The sequence below is a fragment of the Pipistrellus hanaki genome, assembly GCF_964339955.1.
Source record: "Pipistrellus hanaki genome assembly, chromosome: 9".
Classification (NCBI taxonomy): domain Eukaryota; kingdom Metazoa; phylum Chordata; class Mammalia; order Chiroptera; family Vespertilionidae; genus Pipistrellus; species Pipistrellus hanaki.
In genome coordinates, this window is record NC_140511.1 from 44,136,576 (window position 1) to 44,154,792 (window position 18,217).

Sequence of the window (18,217 nt, forward strand, 5' to 3'; positions counted from 1 at the left end):
GCACTCTCCAATAAAGCAAATGTAGTTGGGATGTAGGAAGAAGCAACAGCTACCATCAAGGATAATAATCAAAATGTATGAAGAACTACACAGCAACAAGAATAAACTAACTTTATGAAACAACATGGATGATCTCAATGTAAAAGAAAACTTAAAAGCACATAATTAAGATTTCATCTTTAAATACAAAAATAGGCAAAATATGGGTATTCAGGTTAGCAGTTACCTTTAGAAGGGGGAGATTGTAACTGGGGGGTTGGGCACAAAGGGGGCCCTCAAGGGCGCTCGTAATGCTGTGTCTTTAGATCCTGGTTACATGAGTGCAGTTTACTCAGTGAAAGCTTACTATGATGTATATTTACAACTTTGAATAAGTTTATTAAAAACACACACATGGCCTGGCTGGTATTGCTAAGTGATTAGAGCACATGTGTCAAACACAAGGCCCGCGGGCCAAATCCAGCCCGCCAGGCCTTGCAATGTGGCCCGCACCGCGCTGTCATCACTGCACTCCGCTGTCAGTTTATGACATTGTCAGTTTATGACTGTTCAGTAAACCATTCGGCCCGCGATTTAGGCTGGATTTTAGATTTTGGCCCCTTCTCTGATTGAGTTCGACACCCCTAGATTAGAGCGACAGCCCACACACCGAAGGGTGGACGGTTTAATCCCCAACCTGGTCTTGGCAAGAGGCAACCAACTGATGTTTCCTTCTCTCTCTCCTTCCTTTCTCCCCTTCCTTTCTTTCCACTCTAAGAACCAATGGAAAAAATACCTTCAGGTGAGGATTAACAAAAACAAATGGCCGAAACCAGTTTGGCTCAGTGGATAGAGCATCGGCCTGCGGACTGAAAGGTCCCAGGTTCGATTCTGGTCAAGGGCATGTACCTTGGTTGCGGGCACATCCCCAGTAGGGGGCGTACAAGAGGCAGCTGATCAATGATTCTCTCTCATCTATGTGTCTAACTCTCTATCCCTCTCTCTTCCTCTCTATAAAAAAATCAATAAAATATATATTAAAAAAAATTAAATTAAATTAAAAAAAAAAAAAAATGAAAACACACACACGTACTCCAGACACACTGCTCAGTGTAGTGTGGGTAACATCCAATCAGAATACACTATTAGTAGAATTATGCCCATACATACAATTATTGCCTAAAACAATACACATCTATAAATAGTACGTTAATTTAAAAAATAACTTGTTAGTTTTTTACATAAACCTAATGTAAATCGCTTGATCCTAAAAATAAAAAAATTTTCAAAAGCAGCTCTCCAATAGAATCAAAAGGTTAGGTTGATATTCTGTATTGCATTTTACTGACCTCTAGTGACTTGCTTTCATATTCTTTCATAGCAGTGATACACTGGTGCTTGGTACTGATGTTAGTACTAACTCCAGCTTTAACCATTGTATCCGTACCAGTAAGAGGCTGCAACAGAAGATAAAAGCAAATTTGAAAGTCTTGATATCCCTACTCTCACAGATAAAATTCTGCAACCACTGAACCCTATAACTAAGTCCATTAGGTCTTTTACTAATGAGATGGTTCCAAGGATGCTTGACTAAATACATTGCATGTCTGTTCTCTCCATACATCAATCTCAATAATAGTTATCACAAACCCAGAAATTAACCCCATAACCCAGTGATTGGCAAATTACGGCTCGCGAGCCACATGCGGCTCTTTGGCCCCTTGAGTTTTCAGCAAAGGCCAGCTTAGGAGTACCCTAATTAAGTTAATAACAATGTATCTACCTATATAGTTTAAGTTTAAAAAATTTGGCTCTCAAAAGAAATTTCAGTCGTAGTACTGTTGATATTTGGATCTGTTGACTAATGAGTTTGCCGATCACTGCCATAACCAAACCATCTAATTATTTACTAAAAGATATAAATATTATATAGGAAAACTTTATCCAATTTATCCAATATACACATTTAAACCTTTATTACTGAGATGGACCTCTTTCTCTGCTCTGAAATGTTTGCTTTATAACTATTATTGCATTTAACAAATATGGAAGCCTGATTCCCCCTGGTCCCTATGATCATCTGAGGAAAAAGACACAAGTAACTAAAGATTCTTACTTATGTCAGTTTTCTCAATTATTGTATTTTCTGAGACAATACATAGTATTTTTCTCTATCATTTGTATTTACTTTCATTTTAAATTAACATTTCTAAATTCAGTACTATTATGCCTAGGAAATTCCTTTCTGAATGTTCTGAACTTTTGACAAGACCTATTTTTGCCAGATTGCCATTAGGCTAACTGCCTCAAGCCTATCCTAAGTATCTTCCAACCAATCGCATCAAGTGGTATGTCATATATTTTTATAAACAATAGCTTCCCTTCTAATCTTCTACCTAACTCCTCTCAAAAAAAAAAAACAAAGAAAACAAAACTCTATTGCCCATTTTGCCATTTCACAAAGAAAAACTTTATTTTTAACTAGCACACAATATTGATAAGTGATTCCATGTATCTCCTAAAAGAGGTCTTATTTTCCTAGTTTGCGCCAAATTTCTTATCTCTATAACGAATGTTTGACCATTCAGAGGCCAAATTATGAAGACAGTAAGTACTAGTACAAATTCAACCTTATATTACCTGTTAAAATCAACCTTGTGAATACAAATTTGACTGGGGTAAAATAATTCAAATGTGCATTTTAATCTAGATTTATATTTTAAGACCTTTCCTTTCTACTATTTAACTAGTTACAGATTTTGTTCTTAGCACATCTTTTGGGAAGAATGAGAATAAGCTTTGTATCATTCAAAGGAGAAAAAATTTTATGATTCATTCTGCAAATGTACAAATGGGAGAGAAGTTCCACAAAAGTTGGAAGAAAATACTTACATTAAATTTAATAGTAGTTCCAGTGGGAGCAGCTGTAAAACTACTGGGCCCAAAAAGGGAGCCAGATGTGCTTCCAAAAGGATTGGAGGTGGTATTTGTAGTTCCAAAAAGTCCCCCACTGCTAGTACTTGTTCCAAAATCTATAATGGATATAAAAATTAGATGGTAACAGTAAAGAATGTAAGAACCTATAAGGGATCTTGAAATTGAATTGTGGCACTAGAACAGCAATACTTTCACAATCTCAAATTTTCTCTTTCAAATTTTTTTTCACTAGCAGGTATTTCATACACACACACACACACACACTTCTAAGCTCATAACTCTGAAGTGACACACAATCTGAATCCTATATTCAACTAAGTTTCCATGAAGACCTACTTGGGTAAAACTGAAATACAAGTTAAAAGAAGGGCGTAACGGATAATTAGAATATTCCTCTCTTATTATAGAAAAATTACTAGAAAATAGATTCTCTCATTACCTTACTTTTCCAAAAGACTCATTTTAAAAATTAAGTGGGGGGAAACATTAAGTGAATTTAACTGTTCTCTGAGGGATATTTTACAAAATATAAGAAATAGTACTTCTAAAGAAGTTATCTATATAGAGCTAGAAATGTCAGCAAGTAATGGAAAGTTATCTGCTAATACTATTTAACATTAAGGGATATCCTAATTACCATGTTAAAAAGAAAGTGCTTTCTCAATGGCAAATTATTTTCTAAAAACATATCCCAATCCATAAAGTGAATAGGTACATCTCTTTTGAATTAGTATGTTAAGATTGCATTTTACATTGTCATGGTTAAATATTTCAATATCTCCACAAAAGCTTTCCCTTTGTAAAAAACAAAACAAAACAAAACAAAACAAAAAACTTAGACATTCTGCCATTTGCTTGTACTGGGAATGGCATCAACTCACAGGCCACATTTATTCAACTAAAGTGCTGTTTGGAGAAACATTCCCAGATCACATTTAGATTACAATAGAAAGAAGCCATCAATTAAAAATATCTGCCATGGGCAAGAAATGGAGGAATAAAGATGTCATGGCCAGTATTTGTCCCTGCTGCTCTGGTTTCTCTCCATACCAAATGTGAAACGGAGAAATGAAAAAGCTGCCCATGCCACACAACACTGTTGACTACACACATTCCTCCTCATATTTTCCTGTCTTAACACTTACAACACCACTCTAACCTGTCTTTTCATCCCATCTCTGGTCGTTCTATTATTATCAGGTGCCTCTATCTTCGCATATTCCTTAAATACTAATGCTTCTCCGATTTCCATTCTTGAAGAGATGTACATCCCCCCCTCCCTCCCTTTCTAATCTACTAAACTTTCAATACATTTTAAAGTTTTTTCTCCCTCTGTTTCCTCTCATCTGGTGGGGGGAAAAGAAGATGTTGAGCGAAAAAAACACATTCAATAGGAAATCTGATTGTTAAATGTAGATGTCCAATGATGTCCTACTTACTCCCAAAGCCAGTTGGCTTATTTTGTGCAAAGGCATTGTTTTGGGATGAGAAAAGACTGGTCCCTGTGCTTGCAGCTCCAAACAAGCTATTTGATGTTCCTGTTGATGTGCCAAACCCAAAACCGGTGCTTGTGGAGGTAGCTGGCTGGCTAAATGAACTGGAACCAAATAATCCTCCTGGGAAACGGAAGGGGGTAAAAAACAGTTATACAGACATGTTAGAGCCACTTTGGGAAGTCCTATATCAACTATAAATAAGTCAACTCTATTCCAAATAAAGCCCTTACCTGGTTTGGTCTGTGAATTTCCAAATAGGCCTCCAGTATTGTTACTAGAACCAAATGCAGATGTTCCAAATGCCCCTCCACTAGTAGTGCCAAAGCCAGTATCTGAAAAAAACAAATCCAGGGTTAAAATAAGATCTAAATCAGGTGACAATATAAAAAATAATATTGATATTTCTTAATATTTTACATTTGGATAGGACCATTGGTCTAATCTTTAGGACATTAGGGTATTGCAGAATTATTTACAATAGCCAAGGTATAACCTAAGAGTCAATGAATGGATGAATGGATAAAGATGTGAGATATACATTTTGAAAAATGAAATATTGCCATTAGAGAAATTATGAAGGAGCTTGAGGGTATTAAATAAGTGAAATTAGACCCCCACCCAAAAAAAAAGAACAAAAATTTTATGATTTCATTCATGTGTAACATAAAACAAAAATAACAAATGAATAAACAAGATAAAACAATACCACTCAGATAAAGACAACATATTGGTGATTAGCAGAGGAGATGGGGGTTTGAGAGGAAGACTAAATAAGTTATGGAGGTCAAATGTATGACAATAGAAACTAGACTTTCGGTAGTGAGCATGCTATGTGTACAGAGATCATACCTGAAACTTATGCTATTAACCAATATTGCCTTTAAAAAAAAAAAAAAAAAAAACAAAACCAGCCCAGCTGGCATGGCTCAGTGGTTGAGCGTTGACCTATGAACCAGGAGGTCATGGTTCAATTCCCGGTCAAGAGCACATGCCCAGGTTGCAGGCTTGATCCCTAGAGTGTAGTGTGCAGGAGACAGTTGATCAATGATTCTCTCTCATCATGGATGTTTCTATCTCTCCCTCTCCCTTCCTCTCTGAAATCAATAAAAATATTCAAAACAAAACAAAACCTCACAATATAAAAAAATTTATTTCAATGAAACGTTTTTAAATGAGTAAATTGCTATAGGGAACTAGTGTCAAGTATAAGGTTGGGGAGGGGAGTGATCTCAGGAAGGCTGGTGGGAATTAGGGACTTAGACATTTTAATAGTTCTATTTCTGAATATCACATCTTTTTCATATAGTAAATCTCAGAGCAGTTATTCAATAATTGCATTATACTTCAATATTTAACAAGTTATTTCCTGGTCTGAAATTTAGAAACAAACTAACTTTCTGCTAAAAGGACCAATAAAACCCTGGCAGGTTTGCCTCAGTGGATAGAGCATATACCTGTGGACTGAAGGGTCCCAAGTTCATTCCTCTCAAGGCCACGTGCCTGGGTTGTGGGCTTGATCCCCAGTTGGAGGCAGCCTATCAAGGATTCTCTCTCATCAGTGATGTTTCTAGCGCTCTCCCTCTCCCTTTCTCTCTAAAATCAACCAAAATATATTTTTTTAAAAGAAAAAAATTTTTTAAATAATAAAAGGGCCAACATAAAAATATTTTAAGTACCTACTGATGATCAGAAAGCCATGAAAACTCAGAATTTATTTCTATACTCTTAGAAAATTTTCACAAGATCTTATCCTGATTTCTTCAAAAAGATTGTTATAAAAACCAAAGTATAGGCTAAAACAGGTTTGGGTCAGTGGATAGAGCGTTGGCCTGCAGACTGAAAGGTCCCAGGTTTGATTCTGGTCAAGGGCATGTATCTTAGTTGTGGGCACATCCCCAGTAGGGGGTATGCAAGAGGCAGCTGATCGATGTTTTTCTCTCGTCGATGTTTCTAGCTTTCTATTCCTTTCTCTTCCTCTCTGTAAATACTCAATAAAATATATTTAAAAAACAAAAAACAAAGAATAAAATTCTTCTCTAAAGCCATCAAAGTGGATGTGTTCTTAATAAGAATAGCTTAAGATCCCCTCCCCCACCTTTTTTTTAAAACTTACTCTGCCCAAATGTTGAAGTTGTGCCAAAGCCACCTGTACCACCCCCAAAGGGTGTTCCAAACGACTTATTAAACATCTTCAAAATGAGTCTGCTTCAGAATGCTGGAAAGAAGAAAAAAATTATCATTTATAATTATCACCACAGAATACAATATACTAATTATTTCAAAAAATACATCAGACCATATAAATTCCCTTAGACCTGTTCAAATTGTAGCATAATACTCACACTCTCATTCAATATCCTATAACTTTGTATGATAAATTAGACCTTGAAAAATTGGGCTGAATAGCACAATGTGAAATTAAAGTTCAGATCCCACCAAAACCATCCCTTTATAACAATGTTTTTTAACCTTCTATAAACCTAAGCCCACCCTTTTAATGACGATTTCAGGTCCATGGTGCCAGATTTTGACATGCTCATCTAGAAGGTGATGCACAATTCCCATAAAAAAAAAAAAATTACAGTTATATCCTGCTATCCTAACCACCTGAGAAGCAAAATGTTTGTCAAGGTTTATTTTCCATATTGCATTGTAAAAAGTTTTCCCCTTTTTTGTATATAAAAGGGAGAGAGGGAGAAGAGAGGGAGAGAGAAACACATCGATTGGTGGCTTTTACCACCCGCCCTTACCAGGGTGGGGACTGAACCTGCAATTCAGGTACATATTCTTAACCAGAAATAGAGCCATTGAGCCACCTGAAACACTTTATACAACATTGGAAAAGATGAAGCTGTCTTTAAATATCTAATGCTTTTATAGAAATGAATATTCTGTCCCCTAAACTCTCCTAGAAAAGTATTTCCACACTGAGTTTCCAACATCTAGGAATTTAATAACTCATTTGATTAAACAAAGCTCCCTAAAACCAGTAGTCTAAGATAGCTAGGGCTGCTACATCAGAATCACTGGCAAGCTTTCAAAATACACACACACCCCACGCCCCCTCCCATTCTGGAAATAACTGAACCAGTCCTGGCTGGTCAAGGCCAAATATTTGGGATGCAGGTTCATTCTCCAGCCCCAGTTGGAGTGTGTGGGAGGCAACCAATCCATGTGTCTCTCTCACATCAATGTTTTTTTCCCTCCCTCCTTCACTTTCACTCTCTCTGGAAATCGATGGAAAAAATATCCTCGGTGAGGATAAAAAAAGGTTTGGGGATTTTTAATAATCTTATCTAATAAAACTAGATTCACACATATATTTCAAAAGGGATTTTAAGTAATAATAAAATATTCTGTGAAACACCTCACAGTTTATAAGCTCTTGTATATTGTCTCAACAATCCTGAAAGGATATTATGCTTTATTTACCACCTGCACTTTACAGATGAGAAAACAGAATCAGGTGTTTAGCAAGCTTCCCAAAGTTAAAGTTTAACCTATTTCTGACTTCCCCTGGATTCCCTCAATTCTAGGAAGGAATACACTAAGCAACAAGAAAGAACATATGTAGTATTAAAGGCAATTTATCTGTTCCAGACACAAGAACAAGAGACAATGCAGAAACCAAATCTGATTTACCAGTAGACTGTTGAAAGAAAAGCATCTCACTCAAAATCAGCCTATCTTTTTGGTTCTGGCAAGGATGAGCTTGGCTTAGTCTCAACCCTGACCATATTGAGATTCTAAATGTGTGTGTGTGTGTGTGTGTGTGTGTGTGTGTGTGTGTGTTAATTATTACCACCTTAGCCAATTTGACTCAGTGGATAAGAGGGTTGTCCTGTGGACTGAAGGGTTCCAGGTTTGATCCCCCACCTCCTGCCAGTTCACTCCAGGGGGAATGCTAGAGGCAACCAATCAATATGTCTCTCTCACATCAATATTTCTCTCTGTGTGTGTGTCTCCCCCTCCCTACCACTCTCTCTTAAAATCAACGGAAAAATATCCTCAGGTGAGGATTTAAAAAATAAAAAATTACCATGGAAGCAAACCAAGATTTTAAAAACTGCCTCATATCTTGGTTGCAGGTTCCATCCCTGGACCCAATCAGCGATTGTGCAGGAAGCAACAAATAGATAAGTCTCACGTATATGTTTCGTTCTCTTTCTCTCTTTCACTCTCTCTAAAAATCAATGGGGAAAAAAGAAATCGGGAGGGATAGCTCTGTTTCAGTGACCCTCCCTAAGGAGTACCCTCCCCTAAGGAAGGAGGGAGTCCAGACCCAAATCAGAACCCACAGCCCACCGTTCCAATGCTAGAAAGAGACGTCCTATAACTTCTGGCTGTAAAAACCAGTGGAGATTGTGGCTGCGTGAGACAAAGGCCTCACTCACGTAGTCCCAGACATTCCTCTTACAGGGCCTGCACGCAGACTTACTCAAACTCCTTTGCCCTGAGCTCCAGTGCTTGGGTGGCAGCTTGAAAGGCACCAATGCCATACGGGGAGGAACTGAATTGTCAGGCATCAGGATGAGAACTGGAGGGGCAGCTTTCTCCCAGACAGAAGTGCTAGCAGAGGCCACTGTTCCTTTCCCCCACAGAGCCTGGAAGTGGGCACCATATCTGAGTCTCCATCAACCTGGATAACACTGTTTGTCCCATCCTCCTGATTCCTTGAGACCCTGCCCCACCCAACTTTCAGACTCACCCAAGCAGTTGCCAATGGCTTTTGCACACAAATGGCCAGTCTTGGCTGGTGCTTCAGACTTTCCTATTATCTCTCAAACAAGCAACATCTGGCCTCTCAATGCCCTGTACCCCTTGCTAAGTGGCCCAGGCCTGGCATGAGCGCAGGCAGCCAGCTTCCTCAGTTCATAGTCAGGCCTCTCCCAGGTACCTCTAATACCAACAAAAGTAGCAGCCATCTGTTAATGGCTCTGTAGCTCAGGCCAGGTGGCCTTAGGCAAGGTGCAGGAGGTGGCTGACCTTGTACTTGCCAGGAGGCCCAAAAGCCAGTTCACCTTGTGAATAGCTTCAGATGATACCAGTTTACAGCCCAAACACTTCCATGAATGACCAGAATTGGTGGGCACCAAAGCCCCATTAATGCAAGTCATACTCCATGGGGTCAGGCCCTACATAAGAAGATGTAGCAGCTCTACATAATACATAGAAACAAACATAGGGAAGCAGCCAAGAAGAGGAAGGCAAAAAAAACAGGTCCCAAATGAAAGAACAGGAGAAATCTCCAGAAAAAGAAATAAATGAAATGGAGGCAAAAAAAACTACCAGACAGAGTTCAAAACAATAACTATAAGGGTTTTCACAGAACTTAGTGAGAATAGTATGAAAAAAGAACATGGAACACGAACCTGCTCCCAGGAACAAGCTGGAATTAGAACTGAAATACAGAAAGGTTTCCTGAATAATCAATGAGAAACTCACAGCAGAGAACCCTGATACCCAAGGACTGAAGGTAGAGATGGTATATAGACTGGTAGGAGGGGTGGAGGCACAAAAGGGCTGGCCGGGCAGTCACAGACAGCAACTGAAGTCCCAGAGAGATATCTCAGCTGGGGAGAGGGGGGATGCGCACGCCACTGAGAACTCTGGGATCTAATCCCAAAGCTGGGCTCCCCAGAAGAGAGAACCAAATTGAGGAGGGGGCCCACAATAACACCTAACTGTGAAAAGCTATGGGGTGCTGTCTGCCAGGGAGCGGCAGCTGAAAGATTGAGCACCTTCTTAAAGAGCCAATGCACAAAAATTCCCTGTGGAGCCACCCACCTTGTGCTCTGGCAGAGGAAAGGTGAAGTAGACTGGAGCTGTGAGAGCAAAATCCAGGACTAGGGACTCGGGCTGGAACTCAGAAGGCAGACACCCCAAGTTTCCTGGGCTGAGTCATTCCCTCATACAGTGGAGGACATCTTTCCCACATAGTCATCAGCCTTGCCTGGGAAAACAGTTGACACACCCTACTGGAAAACACCTTGCCCTGAGGCCAGTAAACAAAATAACAATTAGCCTCCAGGTGGAAGCAACTGCCCCACCCTATTGAAAAAAAACTCCCCACACCTGAGGATGATTGCCTGTGGCAATTCAAGTTGGAATTCTATTAGACAGTGTAGACAGAGGCAGTTTCTGGAGGTTTTGAGTTTTTGCCTGATCCAATTAGTCAGAAACAGCCTTTAACACTGGCCTGCACTAGAGATTGAGAAGTGTAGAGAATTGACCTAATATTATACATAGTCACAAACCCAAACAGCCAAAATGAGGAAACAAAGAAACAACCCCCAAATGAAAGAACTAGAGAATTCACCAGAAGAAGAGATAAATGAAGCAGAGATAAGAAATTTATCTGAAACAGAGTTCAGAGTAATGATGGTAAAAATACTCAACAGTATGAAAAAATATATAGTAACTATGAAAAAAAGAACAGTCTGAGATAAAGAATGACATAACACAAATAAAGAACACATTGGAAGGAATAAACAGAAGATTAGGGAACGCTGAGAATTGAATCAGTGAGTTAGATGACAGTTGAAAATATCACTCAATTAGAGAACCAAAAAGAAAAACAACTAAAAAATAGGAGGATAGCTTAAGGGAGCTGTGGGACAATGTGAAATGAAACAATATTAGAATAGCAGGTGTGCCAGAAGATGCAGAAAGGGATAAAGGAATAGAGAAAGTGTTTGAAGAAATAATGGTAGGAAATTTCCCTAAACTAATAAAGGAAAAGTCACACAAGTACAGAAGATACAGGAAACCCCAAACAAGAAGAACCCAAACAGACCCATGCCCAGACACATCATAACTAAAATGCCAAAAATTAAAGACAAAGAGAAACAAAGGCAGCAAGAGAAAAGAGAGCATAACCTACAAAGGAGTTCCCATAAGACTGACACCTGAGTTCTCATCAGAAACTCTACAGGCCAGAAGAGAATGGCATGAAGTACTCAAGTTAATGGAAAGCAAGGATCTGAGACCAAGATGACAATAACCAGCAAAGCTATTATTCAAAATAGACAATCAAATAAAGATTCCCAGACAGCCGAAACATGTTTGGCTCAGTGGATAGAGCGTCGGCCTGCGGACTGAAGGGTCCCAGGTTCGATTCCGGTCGGGGGGGGGGGGGGGGGGGGCCCGCATGTACCTTGGTTGCTGGTAAACCCCAGACGGGGGTGTGCAAGAGGCAGCTGATCGATGATTCTCTCTCATTGATGTTTCTAACTCTCTATCCCTCTCTCTTCCTCTCTGTAAGAAATCAATAAAATATATTTTTTTAAAAAGAGCTTCCCAGACAAAAAGAAAAAAAGGCTAAAGGAGTTCACTACCACCAAGCCAGCATTACAAGAAATGCTAAAGGGATTGCTGTAAGGGATTGCTGAGAAGAAGAAATGGAGAGAGAAACCTATCCATACAGAATTAAAATGGCTATAAATAAGTACCTCTCAATAATAACCCTAAATATAAATGGATTAAATGCTCCAATCAAAAGGTTTAAGGTAGCTGAATGGATACAAAAACATGACTGAACTATATGCTGTCTACAAGAAATCCACCTCAAAAACAAAAAACACATACAGGATGAAAGTGAAGGAATGGGAAAAAATTTTCCATGCACATGTAAAAGAAGAAGAAAAAAAAAAAAAAGCTGGAGTAGCAATACTCATATCCAACAAAATAAACTTTAAAGGCATCATGCTAAGCAAAATAACCCAATCAGAAAAAAATATTGTATGTCACTGAAAAGCAGGTTTCTGTTGTGTTTCAATCAACATTTTACAGTATTTTTAATTAGTAAAGTGTAATAATTCCCTCCCCACTCTAAACTGTGATTTATCAATGCCTAACTAGAACTCTCTATATAATACGATTCAGTTCCCAATACTTCAGTGTCATCTACTAACCACCTAACCAACTACCATTGCAAACAACAAAAACCAAAAGCCCCTACACACAACATACCCAGGTCACTCTACCACTCATCTCACATCTCTGGTCTCATTCCCAACTACTCATCTTTTTTTATGTACAAGCCCATTTGCCTATTTCTTAAGAAGGTTATTGAAACAAGGCAGGTGTGCAAATAACAACAAAGTGTGTCAAAGAAGTACATGGAAGCAAGACTCAACAAATGTGTAATTACAATGATGAGTGGCTATAACATGTATTCACAGAGGATGAACTGTTCCATTCCTGAAGAGACAGTCCAAATTCAGGCACTCAATTCTTTTTTTTATTTCCCCAAGCCCTTGATTCTTTTCCCTTTGATCAATGGTTTTCAAGCATTTTTAGCTATGAAACCCAATATGTGAAACAATCATAAGCAGAAGCTGCCCTAGCCAAAATAAAGAGGGGAGGGTACAGTAGAACCCTTTCAAAGAAGCTTGTGTCTGTATGAACTAGTTCTGGATTAGAGGATCTCAAAGTGTGGTCGAAAGGTCACTAAAAGTCCTTGAGATCTCTTTCAAGGAGTCCATGAAATCAAAACAATTTTCATAGTAAGTATTAGACATTATTTACCTTATTTAACTGTGCTGACTTCTGCACTGGGGTGCAAAAAGCAATGGTTAAAAAAAAAAAAAAAAAAAAAAAAGCAATGGTTTATAAAACCACTGTAACCTGAGCATGAATCAAGACAAAGGTCCCAAACTGTACTAACAGTCACTGAATTATTCACTGCCACCCACTTAACAAATACAAAAAACAAAAGCCACTTTAACTTGAATGTCCTTGACGAAGCACTAAGTAATGATGGTATTAATTCTCAACATTTCAGTACATACACTTTAATACTCTGATTATTTGGGGGGATAAAATGGGAAGTACTCAAAAGAATTTGTCCATATTGAAATGCAAGGGTTGTCTCAAGGTAAAACATTCATGTGATTATTTTACTTTTTAAAATATTTTTTCTAGGAGCCCAGGACATGGATTCATGCACAGGTGGGGTCCCTCGACCTGGCCTGCACTCTCTCGAAATCCAGGTCTCCTTGGGGGATGTTGGATTGCCGATCTTGGCCCATTCCCCCCAGGCTAGACAGAGGGACCCCGCTGATGCACGAATCTGTGTACCATGCCTCTGGTATGCATATACGGATCTCTGGTTAATCTCTTCTCACTCTCCTCTCTCTTCCCTTCCCTCTGAGATTCAGTAGTCTGTTCCATGTTTCCATGGACAGTGCGTGTCATAGCTACTAGTTGACCGGTCGCTTAGGTTTTTATATATAGATATATACAAATATATTGATTTCAGAGAGAAAGTGAGAGGGAGAAACATCAATGATAAAATCCCAAATTGGCTGCCTCCTACACACCCAACACTGGGAATGAACATGCAACCCGGGCATGTACCATGAACTTGTTCATAGGTCAATCCTCAACCTCTCAGCCACCAGTGGTTGGGCTCATATGATTACTTTTTTAATATATTTTTAATTGATTTTTTACAGAAAGGAAGGAAAAGGGATAGAGAACTAGAAACATCAATGAGAGAGAAACATCGACCAGCTGCCTCCTGCACACCTCCCAACTGGGGATGTGCCCACAACCAAGGTACATGCCCTCAACCAGAATCGAACCTGGGACCTTTCAGTCCACAGGCTGACGCTCTATCCACTGAGCCAAACCGGTTAGGCATCATATAATTACTTTTAAGATGAAACTAAACTCATGGATTTTCTCATGGAACACCATTTTTATTTCAAAGAATGAATAACAAACCATGGTTATTCAGATTGGGGGCAAAATTAGAATTTTGAAAACTTGTATCCACCACCAAGAACTCCTCAGCTTCCCAAATTCTAAAGACTTATCTGAAAAGTGAAAATATTAACAACTGTACAATTAACTTTGTCAATATTTGGAAGAGCTACATAACCCAGTGAATGATCAATATATAATTTCATATAATCTTGCATGGATAATATTCACTTAAAGTGTAAGAACAAATGAATTTTAATGTAAAAGGGCGCAAAAGCTCAATGATATGATTTCAAATTTCATATTGCAACAAACTTTTAAAAAGGTTTGAGTGTAGCCGAAACTAGTTTGGCTCAGTGGTAGGGCGTCGGTCTGCAGACTGAAGGGTCCCAGGTTCGATTCGGTCAGGGGCATGTACGTTGATTGCGGGCACATCCCCAGTGGGGGTGTGCAGGAGACAGCTGGTCAATGTTTCTCTCTCATCGACATTTCTGGCTGGCTCGCTCTCGCTCTCTCTCTCTCTCCCTTCCTCTCTGTAAAATATCAATAAAATATTAAAAAAAAAAAAAAAAAAAAAAAAGGTTTGAGTGTAGTGTCAAAGAATATCTACAATTATTTGAAAAGGCTATTTAAAAACTCCTTTCAATTAGTAAAGTCCTCTAAACTTTCTTTCTTTTTTTTTTTTTTTAATATTTTATTGATATTTTACAGAGAGGAAGGGAGAGAGAGAGAGAGAGCGAGAGCGAGCCAGCCAGAAATGTCGATGAGAGAGAAACATTGACCAGCTGTCTCCTGCACACCCCTCACCGGGGATGCGCCCGCAACCAATGTACATGCCCCCGACCGGAATCGAACCCGGGACCTTTCAGTCCGCAGACCGACTCTCTACCACTGAACCAAACCGGTTTCGGCAAGTCCTCTAAACTTTCAACAAATTTCATAATTACAGATGGAATTTATTGGAAATTAAACCCCTTACTTCATAGGTTAACTGCCACCATAAAAATATTGCAATAAAATGATATAACCGATTTTTTTCCCTCTAAGCTGCGAATGTGATACTTATATCCACGAACTCTTAGCTAAGAGTTCGTGGATATAAGTAAAATCAGGTACCAAAGTACCATGTAACACGAGTTATGAGTCCTCTTATCTGGGGCCCCTATTTCAGGAGCACACAAATACCCAGCCTCTTTATAGACTATAGAGGCCCAGTACACAAAATTTGTACATGGGTAAGGTTCCTAAACTTGACCGGCAATCAGGGCCAATCTGTGGGGCAACTGGTGGGGGCGGTGAGGGGGCACCCCCACTGGCACCTGCCTTAGCTGGTCTGGGGCTTGTGGACTAGAGGCAGCTCCTATGTTGAGTGTCTGCCTCCTGGTGGTCAATGCACATCATAGCAACAGGTTGTTCCACCGTTGAGTCTATTTGCACATTAGGGTTTTAGTATATAGGATTTTTAGGTTTAATTCCTCCATATGTGTTTATTCATTTAAGCAAACACTCTTTTTTTAAAAAATATATATTTAATTGATTTTTCACAGAGAGGAGGGGAGAGGGATAGATAGCTAGAAGCATCAATGAGAGAGAATCATCAACCAGCGGCCTCCTGCACATCCCCCACCGGGGATGTGCCCGCAACCAATGTACATGCCCTTGACCGGAATCAAACCTGGGACCCTTCTGTCCACAGACAGATGCTCTATCCACTGAGCTAAACCGGTTTTGGCAGCAAACACTCCGAGTGCCAACTATGTGCCAAACAACCTGAATACAAAGATAAGACAAAAATATTTACCTCAGACTAATAAAAAGACAAACAGCTAAAACTAAAAATTATTTGTGCTATAAGTAGAAGTCTCAAATAGTGTTAATGGAAGCTTGCCCCGGAGAGGATGCCAGGTAATACTTCCCAGGAGAGGGTGATGCTTGGACTGAGAAAATATCACTGAAAATACATCCTGTTCATATCTTAGTATTGAGGCTACAGATCTCTTCAGCGCTTAAACTAGTATACTACTCCTTTTCAATTTTGTTGTCATCTAAACAAGAGTGAAGATCTTACTGATATATGTATGGTGATGGTTTACTTTTATCAAAAAATTTTAAATGATTTTTTACAGAGAAGAAGGGAGGGAGGACAGGGGAGAGAGGAGACAGATCCATTGAACCCACCACCTTTTGGTGTACAGGACAATTCTCCAACTGAGCATCACCGGCCAGGGAACATCAAATCTTAGTGAAGAGTCAAAAAATAATTCTACCAATGTATTTCCTAGTCCCTCCATCCTATCCAACTTTTTCGTTTTTTTAAACATCCTAACTTCTTCCACCAAGTAAACACACCATCTGTCACCCAGTTAACAAGGGCTTCTTAATTTATAAGGCTGCCACAGAGAATGCTTTAGTTTATTTTTCAAAGCTGCGTTTCATCTTCTCACCTCCTTCTACTACAAAACTTTGATTCTGCACGAGAGAGATGCCATGCGTTCCAAGGTAAAATGACTTGCTGCCTACGTTTCTAAGTCTCATCTATATTTTCTGCTTTTTATTCCAACACTGCTGTGGTTAGGGGACTCCTTCTTCTGAGTCCCCGGGAGAATAAAAATTTTAGATTTGGAACAGGGAACCATCCAATAACTTGTGGTCTTACCAATTTGTTTTTACAGGACATAACAATACTGACATTCTTTTACCCACTTTTAAGTTTCGATCTCAGGGTCTAGGTTAGGGTACCACTAGCAAGACACATTTCTAGACTGAGTCAGATCTGGCACTGGCTCATCCTGTCCCTTCTCTGGGCCCGGGCTTCTCCAGCTATAAACCTTGCTCATGATCTAGGGTAGGTAGATAGGCTTTAATCACTTAGGCCCTTATGGCTATATCATAATCTAGAAACCCCCTCTTTCCAATTAGCTTTACACGAGAAACACGTGGGAGACCAGAAAATGACCACCAACCTGACCTTAATTCTCAGATGTTTCAAAAAGCTAACAAACTCTAGATCCACCCCACCTTAACCCTGGAACTGCAAATTTCCCAGTAGGAGGGCCAAGGCGAATACAGCCAATCCCACTCGGAGAGTCCAGGGAAGTGCGGCGAGACCGTCTTCGGGGTTTTAAGGCGCTGCCACCGCGAATGAAAGGAGACCCTATTCATGGGCCCGGCCCACCTCGTCACCGCCGGGCAAATGAATAAGTACAACTGGATAGATGGACGCTCCCTCACCGTAGGCTGCGATCGGAGCCTCCCGGGCCCAGACTCCACCGACAACCATTCTCTCCCAGTTCCTCAAGAGTCCGGCCTCCGGGCGCGGGCCCGACCCCTCCCTCCGGGCAGAGGCGCGCGGGGCCCGGGGCTTGGGCGCGGAGAGGGCCTGGGAAGCCCCGCACACCGCCCGCTCCGAGGAGAGGAGGAGCCTGCCGTCCCCAGCCGCCGCCGCCGCCCCGGCCCCCGACTTACCTCGGCGAAGGAGGGGTTGGTCAGGGAGGGGAAGTGCCAGGAGTCAAAGCCTAGGCCCGTTCGCCACCCGCCGCTCAGGGAGCAGCGCGCGGCCGCCTCGAAACCGTCACCGCCGCCACCAGCTCGGACGCAGAGCGCCGCCGCTTCGGGGGGCAGCGCGCAGAGGGCCCGACTGCGTCACACGCCGCCCGCCGTCAGAGGTTCGCTGCGGGCGCTCCGCCCTCGCCGCCGGCGCATTGGCCGCAGACGACGCCACTCTAGGCCCACCCTGCCGCTCATTGGGCGACGAGGCTTTTGAAACTGAACGTGAGGGCGGTCGGGGGAGGAGAGGAGGAAGAGGAGGGACTTAAGGGAATTAGGGGAAGGAAAGGGAAGGGATGATGGGCGGGACTTGGAGTCCCGCCTCTCGCCGCCGCGGTTGGCCGGAAGGGAGTCGTGATGTCACACAGGGCCCCTCGAAGTGGGCTGGTGAGTGGCTACAGTGGACGGGGTGTGGGAGAAGAATGGTGACGTAACACAGAGGCCCCGCCCCCTTCCTCGGAGCGGAGAGACCCGGCTGCGGAAGCTCGGGCCAATCAGAAGGTAGGCTACTGGATGGCATGGTAACTATTCTACCCTCTCCTTGCCCCAGT

At 40.9% G+C, this 18,217-nt stretch overlaps 1 protein-coding gene across 7 annotated transcripts in view; it reads right to left on the reverse strand.

The window, feature by feature from the left end:
• The window catches only part of NUP98 (nucleoporin 98 and 96 precursor), a gene marked incomplete at its 3' end in the record, with an annotated part of 99,637 nt that extends 81,858 nt beyond the window's left edge, over positions 1 to 17,779 (reverse strand). For 6 of the 7 annotated variants that reach the window (XM_084894153.1, XM_084894150.1, XM_084894152.1 and 3 more), the window contains exons 1-6: positions 17,586 to 17,776; positions 6,526 to 6,627; positions 4,643 to 4,744; positions 4,356 to 4,532; positions 2,872 to 3,011; positions 1,329 to 1,436 (exon numbers count right to left, since the gene is read on the reverse strand). In XM_084894153.1, the coding sequence (XP_084750279.1) occupies positions 1,329 to 1,436; positions 2,872 to 3,011; positions 4,356 to 4,532; positions 4,643 to 4,744; positions 6,526 to 6,601 (603 nt within the window). In that variant the 5' untranslated portion in view covers positions 6,602 to 6,627; positions 17,586 to 17,776. Of the gene's footprint in view, positions 1 to 1,328; positions 1,437 to 2,871; positions 3,012 to 4,355; positions 4,533 to 4,642; positions 4,745 to 6,525; positions 6,628 to 17,585 lie in introns of all 7 variants that reach the window. The other variant, XM_084894154.1, reaches the window with a different exon arrangement.
• Between the last annotated feature and the right edge of the window lie 438 nt (positions 17,780 to 18,217).